The sequence below is a fragment of the Phytophthora cinnamomi genome (assembly GCF_018691715.1).
Source record: "Phytophthora cinnamomi strain GKB4 chromosome Unknown Contig28, whole genome shotgun sequence".
Taxonomy (NCBI): Eukaryota; Oomycota; class Peronosporomycetes; order Peronosporales; family Peronosporaceae; genus Phytophthora; species Phytophthora cinnamomi.
This window is the reverse complement of record NW_027150961.1, coordinates 741,932-758,417: the sequence shown is the minus strand read 5'-3', so window position 1 is coordinate 758,417 and position 16,486 is coordinate 741,932. Positions and strand designations below refer to the sequence as shown.

Below are 16,486 nucleotides of genomic sequence, written 5' to 3'. Positions count from 1 at the left end.
GCTAGTACTAGTAATTTGTACCGTGTGGAAGTAGCAAATGTATGAGTCCCTAAGAACCGTTTTGACTGACGCGTTGACGCAGGGGCTGTTGTTCCTTATCGCGCGCTTTTTCTCCGCGTAGTGCCGCAGCCTGTGGGCCTGGTCGATTCTGGGGCTGCCACCCTCGCCAGTACAGCGGCGCGACTTCCTTAATAATACCCGTTCGCCCCCCTCTCCTCACCGTGGCGGCCTCACTCCTGTATCTGCGTCTACTGGGCATCCGTCATGGGCTCCGCTCCGTCCGCGCGCGACTCGGTGGGCGGCTTCTCGTCGTCCAGCAGGCCGCGGATGAAGAGCACGTTGTTGCAGCGCACGAGCGTCTCGCCCAGGTTGCCCGTGAGCTCTCCGTTGATGTACTCCTCCGTGTTGGCCAGCTGCAGGTTCATGTACGAGTCCACGGACAGCAGCACGCCCTTGTACTCCATGCCCCACTTGAGTCGCGCCACCACGGGCTTGCCCGTGAGGTTGGTCAGGAACGGCTTGGGGTTGAGGATCAGGCCGGACTGCAGGGCGTCGGGAGCACGAGCACAAGCACAAGCACAACGAACTGAAGGTCAGCACGGTCTGCTCTGTCACGCGCCAGCATCATCTGGGGCTGAATCACCGCTCCACACACACACACACACACACGCAGAGCGCGGTTCCGCTACGCACCATGTTGCTCGGCTGCGGAGATCGGGGACTGCTGCTGTAAGCGAGCGGATCTTTCAGCCAGTAATAGGCGTGTATTTCAATTCCAACCAATGGGATAAAATCAGGTATATTTGGCCAATCATGGACGCGCAGCGTGAAGCCATCTTACCGCTGCGGCGCGTCGAGCGTGATGACCTTGCGCTCGATGCGCGTCAGGAAATTGCTGAGCGCTTCCGAGCCGCGCACGAAGATGTTGAACACGGGGATGCCGGGCACCACATACTTCTCGTGGGTCAGCAGCTGCTGAAGCGTGCAGAAGGGCGACACCTCGAGCCAGAACTGCGTCTTGGCCTCGTGCTTCTCCTCCAGGCGGATGCGTTTTACCTCCTCGTCCTCCTCCTCCTTCTCGCCGCTGAGCCCCACGTGCCACTCCTTGGGCGACGAGTACGGCAGTACCATGTCTGCCGCAGCGTACACCACCAGCTTGGAGGCCACGAACTCGTGGTTCGTGTCCCACTCGGCGTACGGGCCGTCCTCCGGGAACATGTTGGCCAGGTGCTCGATCACCGAGTCCTGCTCGCCGAAGAACTGCACGAAGTCCGACGTGCCGTGCTGGTCGTAGAGGAAGAGCACGGGCCAGTACATGTTGCCGCTCTCGGGGTCCACATCGGCCTTGCCCTCGTACTGGCGTACACGCTCGTCGTCCACCAGAGCCCGACCAACGCGCACGCCGCGAGAGGCGCACAGCCTGCGGTACTTGTCCGTGGCGGCGCGGCGCTTCATGCGTTCCCGCTCGCGCTTGAGCTTCTCGACACGCAGCTCCTCCACGAGCCTGCGGCCCTCCACCTGCAGCTTCAACAGCAGCTTGTTCTCCGGGTCGCGTTTCAGTCCTTCCTCGCAGTAGCGCAGCGTGTCGGCCGGCTTGCGCAGCATCCGCGAGGCCTTGGCGCCGCGGTAGTACGCCTTGACGTTGGACGGGTCGAAGTTGATGGCCTTGGCGGCGTCCGAGCGGCAGCTACCGTAGTTCCGGAGCTCCAGCTGCACGGCCGCGCGGTTGCACAGGATCTGCGACGTCAGCTCGTGCATGTCATAGGACAGGTCTCGCTCGTCCTCGGGCAGCGCCAGCGCCTTGTAGGCGTAGGCCAGCGCGTCGTTGTAGTACTTCATGGCGTTCGCGAAGTAGCCTCTGTGCGCCTTCTTGGCGTCCGAGAACATGTCGTTGCCCTGGTTCTTCCAATGCAGCGCCAGGCTCTCCGCCGTCTCGCCGTCCTCGATCAGCGCCTGGATGGCCGCAACCATCTCGTCACCCTCCACCACGTGGTCCTCGAACAGCGTCATGTCCGGCAGCGCGTCCATGTAGGCCTGGCGCTTGGCCGGGTCCCACAGCTTGCTCTCATCGATCTCCAGGTCCACGCCCACCATCACGTCTCCAGTCTGCTGCTCAAGTCGAAATGACTGGCATTCCAGTCATTCGGCGGTCGGGTGCGTAGATTGTACGGGTTTAGTGACAGCAGGCACAATCGGTGGCTGCAGCCAAAAGCCGTCATGGGATGGATGTCAGCCCAAGCTCACTCCATCAATCCGCTGGAACCGACCGCAGCGATGGTGGACGCAGGCTGCAAGCGCGCGCTGGAACACACCGAGCCGCAGCCCGAGCTGGCGACGACAACGGTCACGGCGCCCGTGTGCGTCGGCTGCGGCAAGAGCGACGTCAAGTACCGTTGCCCGCGCTGCGAGCGCATCACGTGCTCACTGCAGTGCTGCGTGGGACACAAGAAGCAGGCGAGTGCCGTGGGCGATGCTGCCGATGATTCTTTGTGTGACGTGCTAACACTCTGGCGATGTGTTGCTGACGACAGTTCGACTGCAACGGCAAGCGCGACCGCACCAAGTTCGTGGGGCTCAAGAAGTTCACGGACGCAGATCTCTCCAGCGGTAAGGCGCGCATGGCCTCCGTTCGTCTTGACTTAATAGCACCTGTAGAGTGCGATACTCACTATATGTGTCTTCTGTGCCTGTGCTGCAGATTTTTTCTTCTTGGAGGAGATCTCTCGCTCGACGAACAGCGCAGCGCGGTCTCGAAGCACGCTGAACGCGAACGCGCGGCGCTACACTAGCAACAAGAAGCGAAAAGTGGCAACGGAGCAGAGTAATACCGGAGGCTCGTCTGGCGCGATCAATCCTGACATCCCTGCAGACTGGTTAGCGCGTTTCCCCGTCGCGGTGCAGCTGTTTGCTGAGCACTCGGCCAAGCGCGCCGTGGCGTTGACACTGCTTGCCCCTGGCATGAGCAAACGGGCTCGCAACTCATCATACATGGATATGAAGAAAAACACGCTACTTTGGCGGGTCGAGTGGGCATTTCCGAGTGCTGAAGTACCAGTTAGCCATTCGGAGGAGCGCGCAAGTGAGAAGGACACGCTCTTCGCGCTGCTCAGCAAGTATTTTACCCCTTGCCAGGTACGTTGGTATTGCTTGCGAAGGTATACGTCATGCTGCCGGCGTTAATTTACCATTGCGTGTGCAGGAGAATGTTGCTATCCGCGGAAAGCTGAAAAAGTATGCTGTGGCCGATTGGGAGAAGCACATCTTGCTGCTCTTGCGAAAAGAGTTCACCCCAGCATCACAGCCACAGTACTATCGGTTGGATGGTAACCAAAGCCTCGAGAGCAACTTGAAGCGAAAGGCGGTTGTAGAGTTCCCTGTGATCACGGTTGCACTGGTTGACGACGCCGGTCAGTACCCCGTCGCGCACGACGTGATTGAAACCATTTCGTCGGAGACGACTGCAGATGAACAGGCATTGACAACGTCCGAGCCTGAACCAATGGAGATGGAAGAAGAGGAATCCTCAAGTGACGATACGTCTTCAGAGCTGCTGACGAGTGAAGCCACGGGTGCCACAGCCAAACTATTTTCCATCTCGGACGACGAAAGTGAAGAAGTTGAGGCCCCACCACAGCCGAAAAGTGTGCTGATCGAGGAGCTCGAAGTCACCGCCCACTAGACTACACCAATACTCAATCAATAAAGTCTGCATGATAGATCCCACAACCCACCTTGAAGTCCACGTGTGCGTCTCGCGCCGTTCAGCTTGGCGCGTGGCGATTTGCGGATCTTGACGACTTTTCGGCAGACTGGAAACTGCTTGACGGGCGTTGGGCGCGAGCAAGACAGCGCGAGCGGAGCGATGGCGACCTCGTGGTTCGTGGACCCGGAGCTCAAGCCGACGACCTACACGGCGTCCTACGTGTGCAACAACCTGTCCAAGCATGGCGACATGATGGTGCCGCGTTGCAGTGTATGAAGCGTGGTCGGAGGACCGATCCTAATCTCCTCTTTGAACGTGCAGGCGTACGCGAGCGTCGATGATGTCGTGTACGTGGACACCACGCATACGCCGTTCTTGACCCACAAGCTGCCGTGCGCGGAGAAATCGGCGGTGCACCAAGTGCGCTTCTGCACGCTGAAGGAGCTGGTGGTGATCGTGGTCGCCTCGGACAACGGTATCCAGGTATCACCTCGTCCCCTGGAAGCTTGGCGCAATAGCAACGATGAGTCTTACGATGATTTTCATGCTATTAGATCTATGATGCCACGGGCGAAGAAAGTCTGTCTGAGATCGCGCTCAAAGACATCGTGGGAAACGATGCTGAAGGTATCTATCTATCAACTTACATGTTGGTCACTTGAACTCTGGCCGTGTTGTTGTGTTTGAATCTCACCAATTTGGTGCAAGGTGACTCTCTTTATTGTCAGGGCATTTCCTCGGTCCACATGAAAGAACCACGTCTTGTCGTGGGTAAGCGAAGTGATTCCATGCAGTTGATACATTTGTGTGTCTAACAATTTGCTCCCGAATGCAACAGGCACCTCGATCGGGAAGCTGCTTGTCATTGGGAAGGAAGAAGATGCCAAGGCTGGAGAGGGTTCTGGCTTCGAAGTGTGCAAGACTTTGACGGGCCACGACGAGCCTATTTGCTGCGTGGAGAGCTCTCTTGACGGTAATTTGCTGGCGAGCAGCGACATGAGTGGAGCTATCTTGATCCATAACCCCATCGACGGCTTCGAGATCACGCACCGGATCGTGAGCAAAGGCTACCCAGCGACATCAATGACGTTTATGGCTGAAAACTGGCTGGTGGCAGGATTCCTAACGGGGTACCTGCGATTGTATAATCCCGAAACCTTTCGCGTGCACGCCGAAGTTGCTGCCCATACACGCGCAATCACGGCGTTAGACGCGCACAACGAATTCGCTGTGTCTGTGAGCGAGGACACCTTTATGAATGTCTGGGAGATATCTTCGAGTAAACCTGGGGCGGGGCCGCGCGTAAAGCTTGTGAGCTCACAAGCGGTACCGAACGATCTACTGACCGGCGTGGTGTTCGCGTCGATGAACAACCTCTTCACGGCCACGTACGACACTGCGCATCTCAAGTTTTGGAGCCCGGAATAAGCAGCACATCAATAAGATTCTGCCAACGACTTCACACTCGAGCACAACGAGCAACTTGAGGCGGGTTAATTCTCATCTACAATATATTGAATCCAAGCACAGACCTTGAGTGCAGTCCTCACTTGCACCTGTAATGGTATGCCGCTGAAACAACCGCCACACGCGCTGTGTCTATTTCGTTGTCTGCAGTTCTTAGTCGTAAAGTGACTCATCATACTCGATGTGATCCTCCATATTCTTGGCAGCTCCGTTCAACGACTTCCACGGGAGCTCCTGTGCTTTCGTCAGCGTAATTGTGAGCGTGTCCTTCTTCGCCTTCCACGTGACGTCTGTGATTTCTTGGAACAGTGCAGAGATCACCAGGCTCTTGGCCTGGTCGCCTCCAGGCGCGTTCAGCAGGTCCATTGACAGCGACGTTTTGGTCCATTTCTACCACATCAACCAAGAAATTAGCAAATGCTGTATCCCACTTCTACTCAGTCCAAGTGCTTGCTCCTCACCAAAACCAGTTGCTCGTCTTTCATGTTCTTGACCAAGTTGTCGGTCAGGTAAATGCTGTCCGCACACAACTCCACCGGTTAGCTCTCGTGCACCTTTTCACTGTGAGCAACCACCGCGTCGTCCTCACCTGACGGTCCTCTTGCTGTCGCTCCAACCGTAGGACGAGACCACGCTCTTTCGAACGGACTCGTCGTCGTCCTTGGCTTCTCGGTGCTGGTGGGCGTAGTAGTAGCTGTTTTCTCCCTTCTTGACCATGCTCTCGTCCAGCGCAGACCTGGGCTCGTCATCCTCCTCCTCGTCATCATCCTCCTCGTTGTCGACCTCCTCTCCCTCGTCCCCGTCGGTCTTGTTGGCGTCTTTTTTCTTCTTGAGTCTCGCGTTGAGTCTCGCGGAGCACCGCCAGAGCATCACGGTGAGCACGACCACGCCCACGCTGACGGCCAGTTGCTCCAGGAATCCCTTGTCCATGTGCACGCTGCCCCAAGGCGTCACCAGCTTCACGTACGTCGCCTCGGCGCTGGGCACATACAGGTACGGCACGAAGAAGCCCTCGCCCATAGCGATCTCCAATTCAATTGCTGCAATGGATTCTCTGTGACGTGGCGACTACCCAAACCGTCTTTCATTGGTCAAAATAAATAGATATTTTCAGCGAATGGCAGGGCATTGACCAATCCCCCGCCAAATCGGATCGCCGTTTGATCTGCGGCTGTGGAGCTCTCTGGCCAGACAAATATCGCCGCCGACTGCCTAAGCCGCTGGCCGTGAGTGTCGCCGCCGCCATGAAGCCGCTGTTCGGGAAGATCGTGTCCAACAAGATGCAGAAGTCGGTGCTGGTGGAGGTGGCCCGCATCGTGAAGGACCCCAAGTACGGCAAGTACTACAAGAAGACCAAGAAGTTCATGGCCCACGACGAGGAGAACGTGTGCAACATCGGCGACTTCGTGCGTCTGTCGGCCACGCGCCCGCTGTCCAAGCGCAAGCGCTGGAACGTCGAGGAGATCACGCGCAAGGCCGAGGTGTAAGAAGGAGCTGGGCGGAGGCACTGCGTCGACAGGTGAAGCCCCGTTCGGTCGCTGCCGCTGCATAGACTGCTGGTGCTGCCGTCGATGCACTCGCGCAGAGAAGGCAGATGCAGGTGGCCGAAGGGGCCGGGGGAGACGACGTAGCGCATGTATTAGCTGAGCAGAAACACTGTGGAAAGTAAGTTAGAGTTGATTTCCCAGTCTGGCGTCGCGCTCCGTTCTGTCGTTTATGGTTGCAGCTCCGAGCGCTGCTGTGCTACCAGCTTCAGATGGATCTGCGCACGAACTCAGTCTACAGCTCGTCGTCGTCGTCTGATAGGTCTGCGAATGGGTCTAGCACAGGGAAATCGCCAACAGCCACGTTGTGCGGACGCACGAAGCCGCCGAACTTCTGTTCGCACTTGAAGTAGGTCGTGTCCTTGACGGAGCCGTTGCCTTTGCCCACGGGTTCGTCGAACTGCACGCCCACCCAGTAGCCCGGGGCGATCTCCGGGATCTCGCCCACGTATTGCACCTGTCCGCGCCGGCCTCCGGGCTGCACCTCGCAGCGGTCGCCCACCTTCATGCTCGCCACACTCTCTGGTCCGGACACAGTAGCAGCGTCGGTAGCAGGGCGAGCGGCGTTCATCATGGTCTTGGGCTTCCAGTTCGGGTCCTTGGCGAGTTGCTCTCGCTTGTAGGCGCGCACAGTCTTCTCACCTGTCATCGCATCAGCCGTTAGTGCACCACATTACACAAGGAGCTTTGCAGGAGAGCCGTCATGTCACGTACGCTTGTTGTAGTCCTCCTCGGACATCTCGTACTTCTCGACGAGCGAGACGTCCTCGAGGCCGCCACCCCTGGACAGCGAGAACGGGTCCTTGTCCACGACGTGCAGCCGCATGCCGTTCTCCACGCTGTAGAAGCCCAGCATCCGCCGGTCGTCGTCCAGCCGCGCGAAGACCGACCCGTCGCCGCGCATGACCAGCAGCTCCATGGCGTCGGGCTTGGTGCCCGTGTGCTGGTAGACCTTGTGGCGCAGCTCGCCCACGGTGCCGTGCAGGTCCAGCCGGATGTCCACCATCTGCAGCTTGAGGTTGCTGTGCGTGATGAGCAGGCACACGACGCCCTCGGGCACGTTCTCGTACTGCCGGCCGTCCATGGCCGTCACGTACTCGCGCAGCGCGCGCATGTCCTGCGCCATGGCGTCCCGATCCTTTGTCGTGTCGATTGGAGCGACTTGAGCTCACTATGTTCTCTACTAAGTGCGAATTGCATCCCGATTGACCCGGGTACAAGTCGAATCGAATCGAGTGACGATGACGATGACGATGGCGATGGAACTGCCGGCGATCTCGGCGCTCAAGGTGTACGACGTGCTGCTGATCGCGGCGGTCGTGTTCGCCGTGGACCTGGCCATGAAGCTGTGGAGCGGCCGCGGCGCGCAGCTGTCGCCGGCGGAGCAGAAGCTGCTGGGCGAGTACAACGCACAAGTGCGACTCGTGAACCGCCTCAACTCGGTCGAGACGTTCGTGGAGCAGGCCAAGGCCACGCGCACGATGAACGCGCTCAAGAAGGAGATGCAGGAGCTCGCAGGTGCGTTGGCCCATGAGTTCTTTTGCCTGTTCGCTACAAGGCTGATGAGCTTGATATGTGCTATGTGTCCCTGCAAGTGGAGCGGCTGGCTGCAAGCGCGCCATCGGAGCTCCAGAAGCAGTTCGACCGCATCCGAACGGTGAGTCTGCAGCGCTGAGTGTCGCTACGCTTTTTGCCTACACCACTTCGACAAGGGAAAGACCTAACATTGAGTTCTCTGTGATGAACGTCTGACGATTGCAGCCGGTGTTGATGGGGCTTGCTATGCTCTACTACTGGAACGAGCCTCTGGTCGTGCTACCGCAGGGCTACATGCTGCCGGTGGAGCGGTTGATGGCGTTCCCAGGCTTCCCGCTAGGCGCTATATCCGCTGTGGGCTGGGCTGGAATCTGTCGCCGCGTGAGCGCCAAACTTATCGGCTAGATGACCTGAATATGACACTACCTGTCGAGCGCCCGAGAGTAGACACCGTAACTAGGCGAGATATAGCTAATAGTGCAGTCCCTGCAACCTGTTAACAGCAATGAAATCATCTGACGAGCAGTGACGAACAAACCTCCACGGGAAGCGGAACACCTGCTGGATGAAGTCCAAGCAGCAGTAGACACCCAAGTGTGCTGTGTGCGAATGGCGTCACATGCATGGCAGGCATGCGCGTTCGATTAAGCTGAAGTTACTACGTGACCCGACGCGCTGAGAGCGGCAGGTCGCGTGGCACATCGCATCGTGAGGCGCGACGACGTCTAGTAGTCCTCGTCTCCGCCGAACATGTCCATGCCGCCGCCCATGTCGACCTCTTCCTCCTCCTCGACGACCTTCTCCTCCTCCTTGGCCGGGGCAGCACCGCCAGCGGCGGCGCCAGCAGCGGGGGCAGCGCCCACCGACACGGTGGCGAGCTTAGCCTTGCCGGCAGCGACCACCTCCTCGATGTTCTTGCCCTCGAGCTCCTTGACGAGCTTCTCGGCCTGCTCCTGGTTGAACTCGCCGCCGAACGAGGTCACGACCTTCTCGAGGTCAGCCACGGAGGGGGTGGCGTTTCCGCCGAGCACACACAACAGCAAAGCAGCAACGTGACGCATCTGTGGAGAGGGCAGGCAGCACGCAATAGGCCGTTAGTATGGTGGTCCATTTGGGTTCAAGAGCGCAGCAACATTTCGCCACCGCGGCAGCTGCGGGACGCACCTTGTTTAAGGTGAAAAGAGGTTTTGCTGGCAAATACCCGACGACGTCTCCAACGCTACTATGCTCTGCGGCCTTCCTGGGACCCACCTGCAAGGCCAGCGGTAGCCAATCACTCCGCGGACCATACAAAGCGCAAGTCAAACGGGTCCTCGCCAATCAAATGACCGATCCCCTCGATCTCACTACCGTATTTGCAAGGCTTTAGCACACGTCACAGGGAATCAAATCGCTTCAACATGCACGCACCGCTGCTGTGTATTGCATCTAGCTTTATCGCTACACCCCCTGGTTGCTACGACACCATTGTGGCGGGCGCCACCACTGCCCCGGACGACTTCTTCGGCTTCGGCGGGCTGCTCAGATCGACATCCTCGAAGATACCCTCGCTCTCGTTGACGCCCACGCTGAGCACCATGTCTGGCAGCGTGGAGGACGCAGCGCTGCTTGCAGCCTCCGTGCGATTAACACTTGCTCGGCTTGACTTGGATTGATCTCGGCTAGTAGTGGCTCGCTCGCTGTTTCGGCTCACCTCGAGAGCTGCCGCCGCCGCCGCTTGCTCGAGAGACGTCTGCGACCGAAGCGACGAAGGAGCGGACAGACTCGCCGGGGTGATGGCAGCAGGAGGCGACCCTCTTCTAGACCTCGTCGCACTACTCTTGGTGCTCTTAGTTTCGTCGACGTCGCCATGTTGGACATGGCTGCGCTTCCGATTTCTCGTCTTCTTGCGGCGGAGGCAGTTGCACTTCAGCATGCGAGTGCACAGACCATCGGACCCGTTCGCCAAAATGAAATCGTACGTGCCCATGCCCACGCACAGCAAGTAGGTGTGAAAGCCAGCCAGGAGAACGAACGAGTTTGCCAGTGATATGCAGGCTGCGTTGTGGATCCAGAGTAGTGCAATCACTGCTTTGTCCCAGCCGTCAGCCGCGTTGGCCTTCACCTCGGACTGCCACAAAGTGCACATGAGGATACCTATAACAGTCTGCAGCAGTGTCTGGCACGTTGCCGAGACCACAAGACAGTAAAACGCCTCGTAGTTGCTTTCTGCGATGCACGTGTTCAGCCACGTGCAATGGTGGTCGAGACCGGGGCTGTTCTTGTAGCACAAGCCGCAATACCGTGACTCTTTATGGGGAACTCGTAGGACGGACGGGAAGAACGTCGACGTGGGTTTCTGTAAGAAAAAAACATTAGTTCTGGACCTCGACGTGGTAGAAGAAGAAGTGCTCACGGGCTTTGCAGGGTCTCTCGATTCGCAGATGCACCACGCTGCCACAACGACAATCACCAGAACGGCATTTGGGAGGAGGATAGCCAGACACTAAGCACACGACGAGTGTTAACTTGCGTTCGCTATGTTCAGCATCATATTGCATGATAGCACACCTTCTCCCAGCTTAGAAGCGTTGACACGAAGGTGATGAAGCTCTGCCAATAATTCAATAGTCAAGACCACACGCAGTGACGCCAATGCCGAACAAGGAACCGTAGCGTACTCCGATGAGGGACAGTTGAATGATCCAGCTCGTCGCTTGGTCTCGCGAGAAGGGCTTCTCGAACCCGTTGGTGCGCATGCCGGTCTATCACTCCTCGAAGCCGACGACTGGGCTCGGACCAACACTACTGTTGATTATCTGCCACCACTTCCTCGCGTCGTGGTCACCAACGCCGACGTCGCCATACGCTCGGCTATTTCGGGTAAGCACTCAGACCTCACCAAGAAAAATACACACACAGGACGACCAGGTTTCCTCGTCTTCATTCCCAGTATAAATACTCCGTCTATTCTGCGCTGCAACATAGCTGCAGGCAGGCAGTCAGACACCAGCCTTGGTCCTTGCTTGCAGGCAGCTCAGTCTGGACGTCTCTCAGATTGGGAACGATCGTTAGGGAGAGGTCCGCACGAGTTCCTTCTCCGCATGTGGCTTCCCGGCCGCCGTCGCCGCTGCGGATGCCGCGCTGACCTTGGAGATGGCGATGACGCTGGACCAGTTCTCCAGCACGCGCAGCGACACTGAAAAAAAAAAAGGCATTTAGTCTCATAACTAGCGTCCGTCCGTCCGTCCGTCAGCGCGGCCACGCACTCTCATTCTGCTGGTTCATCTGCTGCAGCTTCTCGTTCATGCTGTCCAGGTAGCGCACCAGCTCCGCGGACGAGTCGCGCAGCGCCTCGAGTGCCGCCACCTCTTCGTTCTTGCTGCTCGCCATCGTCCAAAGTGGCGCCTCACACTCGCACTTAGCTGGAGGCATGAACCACGTCACAGCCCCAGGCGGCGACTGGTGATTGGTCGACTGCGGTCCCCGTCCATTGGCTGAAATCGTGCATAGTCAGTTCAGCGGTCCTTGCTGCGACCTTCCGGCAACATTCGGGCATTAGCGCCATCGTAACCGACGTGTTCACTCCCCGGCCGACCTCCCCGCCGTGCATGCTCGAGCTGTGCGTGGACGCCAAGAAGAAGAAGCGCAAGCTCAGCACTCTGGAGGACGGAAGCAGCAGCAGCATGTGGTCGGACGCGCGCGGAACGCCCCTGCCCGGCGGCGGCGCGGCCGTGTCCTCGTCTCGCGCGCAGCCGCCGCCCGCCGCGGCGCTCGCGGCCATGCGCCGCCACGGCCGCGTGCTGGTGCTGGTGATCGCCTTCGCCATCTTCACGTACGTGTCGCTGTCCAGCTCGTCCATCGGCGGCGGCCGCGGCAGCAGCGGCAACTCCGACGTCAGCAACGGGGCGGAGCTGCGCACGCCTCAGAACTGGGGCAACGACAAGCCGCAGCTGCTGCTGCCGTCGACGCAGGACGCGGCCCGGCACCACATACGCCAGGAGCCGACGCTGGCGCCGCCGCCCAAGCCCGACTCCTTCGGCATCGTCATTGTGGCGGACCTGGACAAGAAGTCCAAGGACGAGAGCAGCAAGAAGCCCCAGTTCATGTCGTACATCATGCACGCCACGCTCAAAGTCACGCCCGGCAGCGCCAGCGCGCAGCAGAAGCGCGACGCGTACTCGGTCACGTTCGGGGAGGAGACCAAGTTCACCACGAGCATGAACGAGGCCGGCCGCGGCTTCGAGCTCAGCGAGCTGGCCTGGTTTAACGGCAAGCTGCTTGCGTTCGACGACCGCACGGGCATCGTCTTCCGTCTCAAGAACTTCGAGTCCCCCAGCGCCACGAAGCCCCTGCAGGGCATTCCGGAGCACATCGTCATGGAGGGAGACGGCGTGGCCGGCAAGGGGCAGAAGCACGAGTGGGCCACGGTCAAGGACGGCGAGCTTTACATGGGAAGCGTGGGCAAGGAATTCACGGACAACAGCGGCAACGTCATCAGCGATGGCAATCTGTGGGTCGCTGTCATGGACCGTGCTGGCGACGTGCGCCACGAGGACTGGACGGCGCACTTCGCGGCTGTGCGCAAGGCGCTGGGCTGCGAATGGCCTGGATACGTGGTGCACGAAGCCATCGAGTGGAGCCCCGTCCGCCGTCAATGGTTCATCCTGCCGCGGCGCATCAGTACAGAGCCGTACAACGACATGGAGGACGAAAAGCGCGGCTCCAACAAGGTCGTTATTGCTAGCGAGGACTTCAGCAGCATTGAGGTGCGCGAAATTGGTAAGATCACGCCACTGCGCGGTTTCTCGTCCTTCAAGTTTGTTCCGCGGTCCGACGACTCGGTCATTGTGGCCATCAAGAGTGTCGAGGTGGAGGATGAACAGAGGCAGACCTCCTTTATCACGGTGTTCGACGTGGACGGAAACATTCTTATGGACGAGACCGAAATCCCTGGTGCCAAGAAGTACGAGGGTGTGGCCTTCGCGCACGACTGGTCTTAGGTGAGATTGGTGCTGCTGTCATGATCTGCTCCCAGGAGTTGGGACTCCGCACGCTTACCTCCAAGATAGAGCAGCGACTAGTGCAAGCAAGGTAGGTGTAGATTACAGATCCATCTCCGGGCATTGAATGTTCCGAACAAGCTTCCTACCGGTGGACTAGTGGACAAGTGAGGTGGTCCTTGCACGCACCCCCCCCCCTTTCAAGCATACAGATCAAGAAGAAGACTGTATTTCTTTTTCAGCCGCTTTCAACTATGAAGATGTCTATTTATCTGCAGCCTTATGCGTCAGCGCTCAAAGCGCAGTCATGTTCTCACAAAGCCACGAAATGCCGTCATTTAAGCCCTCGCCTGTCGTGGCCACTGCAGGCTGCACCTTGACGTGACGATTACTCTGGGAACAGCTTTCTTGAAATCCCAGTGCATCCGTCAGCACCTGGACATCTCGAGCGTCCGGCAGGTCACGCTTGTTGAGAATAATTAGTAGGCACGCGTCCTGGAGCTGGGTATCTACGAGCATGCCGTTGAGTTCGGCCTTTGCGAGCTCCAGCCGCTGTTCGTCCGCGCTGTCAAGAACGAAAATGATTCCCTGAGCATGCACTCAGGTTAGGCCCACATCTCGCATGGCATTATTTTATTTACCCGCACCTGTGTCCCAGTGAAGTGATGCCTCCAATATGGCCTCAGTGTGTCTTGTCCCCCGACATCCTGAGTTTCGCACATAAAGAGAGCAAAAAATGAATACACATGTACTCACACCAGCACTAGCATCAAGCTGGCTTACCCAAATGTTGAGTTTATAGCCATCATACTTGATAGTCTCCACGTTGAAGCCGACAGTGGGAATACTGGCGATAGCCTTGCCTAAGCGCAAATGATACAGGATCGTCGTCTTGCCAGCACCATCTAGCCCCACGAGAAGCAGTCGCCGGTCATTGCGATTCCAAAAGCGCGAGAAGCTCCTAGACAGCGAGGTGCCCATGGCATCAGCCGCTCCTAGGCGGAAAATGTGGACGCGTTCGACGTAGATGCAGCACGTGCTCGGTTTAGAAACCTTTCTTGATAGCAGTATTTTTAAGCGCAGCCATGTTTCCTTCAACCTCGTAACGACCGACATGCAGGGAAACGAGGAGAGTGAATAGTTGTAGGATATATTGCCGTGCTATGCGAATGCTTGCTATTCCACCTAACCGAGTGAATCTCCACCGTAGCCTTCGCTCTTTCCAGCGAGGAAGTCGCGCTTGCCAGCGCCAATCTTCCGCACTTGCGAGTCCACCTTCGGACAATCGGTAATACGGTGACCCAGACCGCCACAGAAAGCACAGCCCTTGGTGCCTGTGGCATTGGAAAGACCATCTCCACTGCGCTCCAATTCTTCGTACGGGTCCTCCAGTGCCTTGAGTACGGGTGGCACCGTTTGCTTGGCCTCAACAAGCAGATGCTTAAGATCCAGCAGTGCACTCTCGGGAACACTCTTGTTGATGAATGTCGTAGCAACACCGGTCTTACCGCAACGACCAGTACGACCGATTCGATGCACGTAGTTCTCGATCTCTGCAGGCATGTCGAAGTTGATGACGTGCTTGATATCTGGGAAGTCGAGACCCTTGGCGGCCACATCCGTTGCTACCAGAACATCTTTTTGACCATTCTTGAACAAATCGATAGCCTCATTACGCTCCTCCTGGTCCTTGCCACCGTGAATCGAAGCGGCTTCAACGCCCTTCAGAATGAGATATTCGTAGATATCGTCGACGTCGCCTTTGCGTTCGCAGAAAATGACAACAGGAGGGCTCGTCTTCTGCAAACACTCGAGCAGGTACACGATTTTGGCGTCCTGTTTCACATACTCCACTTCCTGAATCACATCAAGGTTGGCAGCACCGGCACGACCGACGTTCACCAGAACGGGCTTGACCAGCACGTCCTTGGCGAAGTCCTGGAACTTCTGCGGCATCGTAGCCGAGAACAGCAGCGTCTGTCGCTGACTCGTGAAGTGGTTGAAGGTCGTGGCCACTTCCTCGTCGAAGCCCAAATCCAGCATGCGGTCGCCTTCGTCCAAGCAAATGTATTTGCACAGACGCAGATTCATCTCCTTCAGCTTCAGGAAGTGGTTTAGCCGACCAGGAGTTGCTACCACGATGTGCACGCCGCGACTGGCAATCAGGTCGGACTGCTGCCGCTTGTCTTCTCCACCGATGCACAGCAGACTCCGGAGCTCCGGGTACCCTGCCTTGAACAGATGGTTCGTAAAATGCTTGACGACGTCGAACGTCTGCCGCATGAGCTCTCGCGACGGGCCCACAATGAGTCCAAAGGGGCCTTCGTGCCCAATGATGGGCATCTTCTTCTCCTCTTCCAGCGCCAACATGACTAGCGGCAGCGTGAAGGTCACGGTCTTGCCGGAGCCCGTGAAGGCGATGCCGATGATGTCGCGCCCCGCGAGGATGCACGGGATGGCCTGCACCTGGATGGGCGTGGGGCGCATGATGTTCTTGGCCTTGAGCGCGTCCAGAATGGCCGGCGGGAAGCGCATGTACTCGAACGACTTGATTGGCGGCGGCACGTCCTCGCCCTCCACGAGGATGTGCCACTTCTTGCGCACGGCGTCGCACTCGTCCGGCGTCATGGCGGCGATGCTGCGCGGCGGCCGCCACGTGGTGCGCATGGCCTCCTTGTAGTGGATGCCCTCGGCGCGCTCGTGGGCCGACACGAGCGCCGCCTTCTGCACGTAGCTGGCCTCCTTGAGCATGTTGACCTCCTGCGCGTCCTGCTGCGCCTTCTGCTGGTTCACGCCCTGCTCCTCCAGGCGCTTGCGCAGCTCGTAGGCCTGGTCCAGCAGGCTCACGGTCGAGCGCTGCGGCTGCTGCGGGGCCGGCGACGGCGAGCGCGAGCGTGAGCGTGAGCCATTGGCGGCGGACGGCGACGGCGACGCGTTCTCGGCCCTTTGATCTTGCTGCTTCTGGCGCTTGCTGCTGGGCGGCCGCTCGCCGTCCGAGTCGCTGTCGCTGCGCTCGTGCTGGATGCGCTCCTGCAGCTGCTTGCGGCGGCGCTGCAGCCGCTCCTGCTCGCGCTGGCGGCGGACCTTGAGCGGCACGTACAGCCGCTCCTCCTCCTCCTGCGGCGGCGGCGACTTCATTTCAATTGAGACCACAGCGAACAAATGTTATTTATCCATTTATTTTAGTTAAAGTTTGATCAATCCAAATTCGCAGTTAACCGGACACCACAAGAACAAAAGAGAAATTTACTCGT

At 58.4% G+C, this 16,486-nt stretch overlaps 14 protein-coding genes across 15 annotated transcripts; 5 read left to right on the top strand and 9 right to left on the bottom strand.

The window, feature by feature from the left end:
* Positions 1 to 248: 248 nt before the first annotated feature.
* Positions 249 to 696, bottom strand: IUM83_14595 (putative small nuclear ribonucleoprotein F; the record flags this gene model as incomplete). The annotated part of the gene is made up of 2 exons (XM_067939352.1): positions 249 to 542; positions 694 to 696. The coding sequence occupies 2 exons, from the start codon at positions 694 to 696 to the stop codon at positions 249 to 251; spliced, it is 297 nt and encodes a 98-aa protein (XP_067793566.1).
* Positions 697 to 837: 141 nt separating this feature from the next.
* Positions 838 to 2,094, bottom strand: IUM83_14594 (Hsp90 co-chaperone CNS1 (contains TPR repeats); the record flags this gene model as incomplete). The annotated part of the gene is made up of 1 exon (XM_067939351.1): positions 838 to 2,094. One exon carries the CDS (start codon positions 2,092 to 2,094, stop codon positions 838 to 840), a length of 1,257 nt encoding a protein of 418 aa, XP_067793567.1.
* Positions 2,095 to 2,274: 180 nt separating this feature from the next.
* Positions 2,275 to 3,679, top strand: IUM83_14593 (uncharacterized protein; the record flags this gene model as incomplete). The annotated part of the gene is made up of 4 exons (XM_067939350.1): positions 2,275 to 2,454; positions 2,532 to 2,607; positions 2,699 to 3,132; positions 3,200 to 3,679. The coding sequence occupies 4 exons, from the start codon at positions 2,275 to 2,277 to the stop codon at positions 3,677 to 3,679; spliced, it is 1,170 nt and encodes a 389-aa protein (XP_067793573.1).
* Positions 3,680 to 3,862: 183 nt separating this feature from the next.
* On the top strand, positions 3,863 to 5,131 carry IUM83_14592 (WD repeat-containing protein 54; the record flags this gene model as incomplete). Of its 2 annotated transcripts, XM_067939348.1 has the most annotated exons (5): positions 3,863 to 3,958; positions 4,025 to 4,162; positions 4,258 to 4,330; positions 4,412 to 4,474; positions 4,542 to 5,131. In XM_067939348.1, 5 exons carry the CDS (start codon positions 3,863 to 3,865, stop codon positions 5,129 to 5,131), a joined length of 960 nt encoding a protein of 319 aa, XP_067793574.1. The 2 variants fall into 2 exon arrangements, with proteins under 2 accessions (XP_067793574.1, XP_067793575.1); XM_067939349.1 differs by lacking the exon at positions 4,258 to 4,330 and having other exon boundaries at positions 4,025 to 4,186; positions 4,432 to 4,474.
* A 192-nt stretch (positions 5,132 to 5,323) lies between these two features.
* IUM83_14591 (HSP20-like chaperone) lies at positions 5,324 to 6,190 on the bottom strand (the record flags this gene model as incomplete). Its single annotated transcript, XM_067939347.1, has 3 exons — positions 5,324 to 5,560; positions 5,632 to 5,686; positions 5,760 to 6,190. The coding sequence occupies 3 exons, from the start codon at positions 6,188 to 6,190 to the stop codon at positions 5,324 to 5,326; spliced, it is 723 nt and encodes a 240-aa protein (XP_067793571.1).
* Positions 6,191 to 6,414: 224 nt separating this feature from the next.
* Positions 6,415 to 6,657, top strand: IUM83_14590 (30S ribosomal protein S17; the record flags this gene model as incomplete). Its single annotated transcript, XM_067939346.1, has 1 exon — positions 6,415 to 6,657. One exon carries the CDS (start codon positions 6,415 to 6,417, stop codon positions 6,655 to 6,657), a length of 243 nt encoding a protein of 80 aa, XP_067793572.1.
* Positions 6,658 to 6,949: 292 nt separating this feature from the next.
* Positions 6,950 to 7,840, bottom strand: IUM83_14589 (Tubulin-specific chaperone B; the record flags this gene model as incomplete). Its single annotated transcript, XM_067939345.1, has 2 exons — positions 6,950 to 7,356; positions 7,429 to 7,840. 2 exons carry the CDS (start codon positions 7,838 to 7,840, stop codon positions 6,950 to 6,952), a joined length of 819 nt encoding a protein of 272 aa, XP_067793607.1.
* A 115-nt stretch (positions 7,841 to 7,955) lies between these two features.
* Positions 7,956 to 8,655, top strand: IUM83_14588 (Tail-anchored protein insertion receptor WRB; the record flags this gene model as incomplete). The annotated part of the gene is made up of 3 exons (XM_067939344.1): positions 7,956 to 8,232; positions 8,310 to 8,371; positions 8,476 to 8,655. The coding sequence occupies 3 exons, from the start codon at positions 7,956 to 7,958 to the stop codon at positions 8,653 to 8,655; spliced, it is 519 nt and encodes a 172-aa protein (XP_067793479.1).
* A 320-nt stretch (positions 8,656 to 8,975) lies between these two features.
* IUM83_14587 (ribosomal protein) lies at positions 8,976 to 9,507 on the bottom strand (the record flags this gene model as incomplete). The annotated part of the gene is made up of 2 exons (XM_067939343.1): positions 8,976 to 9,311; positions 9,415 to 9,507. The coding sequence occupies 2 exons, from the start codon at positions 9,505 to 9,507 to the stop codon at positions 8,976 to 8,978; spliced, it is 429 nt and encodes a 142-aa protein (XP_067793482.1).
* A 199-nt stretch (positions 9,508 to 9,706) lies between these two features.
* IUM83_14586 (ribosomal protein) lies at positions 9,707 to 10,988 on the bottom strand (the record flags this gene model as incomplete). Its single annotated transcript, XM_067939342.1, has 5 exons — positions 9,707 to 9,865; positions 9,944 to 10,537; positions 10,646 to 10,735; positions 10,801 to 10,842; positions 10,911 to 10,988. The coding sequence occupies 5 exons, from the start codon at positions 10,986 to 10,988 to the stop codon at positions 9,707 to 9,709; spliced, it is 963 nt and encodes a 320-aa protein (XP_067793481.1).
* Positions 10,989 to 11,300: 312 nt separating this feature from the next.
* Positions 11,301 to 11,622, bottom strand: IUM83_14585 (ribosomal protein; the record flags this gene model as incomplete). The annotated part of the gene is made up of 2 exons (XM_067939341.1): positions 11,301 to 11,428; positions 11,499 to 11,622. 2 exons carry the CDS (start codon positions 11,620 to 11,622, stop codon positions 11,301 to 11,303), a joined length of 252 nt encoding a protein of 83 aa, XP_067793486.1.
* A 218-nt stretch (positions 11,623 to 11,840) lies between these two features.
* Positions 11,841 to 13,232, top strand: IUM83_14584 (Soluble calcium-activated nucleotidase; the record flags this gene model as incomplete). The annotated part of the gene is made up of 1 exon (XM_067939340.1): positions 11,841 to 13,232. One exon carries the CDS (start codon positions 11,841 to 11,843, stop codon positions 13,230 to 13,232), a length of 1,392 nt encoding a protein of 463 aa, XP_067793485.1.
* Positions 13,233 to 13,526: 294 nt separating this feature from the next.
* On the bottom strand, positions 13,527 to 14,213 carry IUM83_14583 (adp-ribosylation factor 6; the record flags this gene model as incomplete). Its single annotated transcript, XM_067939339.1, has 3 exons — positions 13,527 to 13,820; positions 13,880 to 13,939; positions 14,016 to 14,213. The coding sequence occupies 3 exons, from the start codon at positions 14,211 to 14,213 to the stop codon at positions 13,527 to 13,529; spliced, it is 552 nt and encodes a 183-aa protein (XP_067793578.1).
* Positions 14,214 to 14,417: 204 nt separating this feature from the next.
* IUM83_14582 (DEAD/DEAH box RNA helicase) lies at positions 14,418 to 16,370 on the bottom strand (the record flags this gene model as incomplete). Its single annotated transcript, XM_067939338.1, has 1 exon — positions 14,418 to 16,370. One exon carries the CDS (start codon positions 16,368 to 16,370, stop codon positions 14,418 to 14,420), a length of 1,953 nt encoding a protein of 650 aa, XP_067793480.1.
* Positions 16,371 to 16,486: the final 116 nt, after the last annotated feature.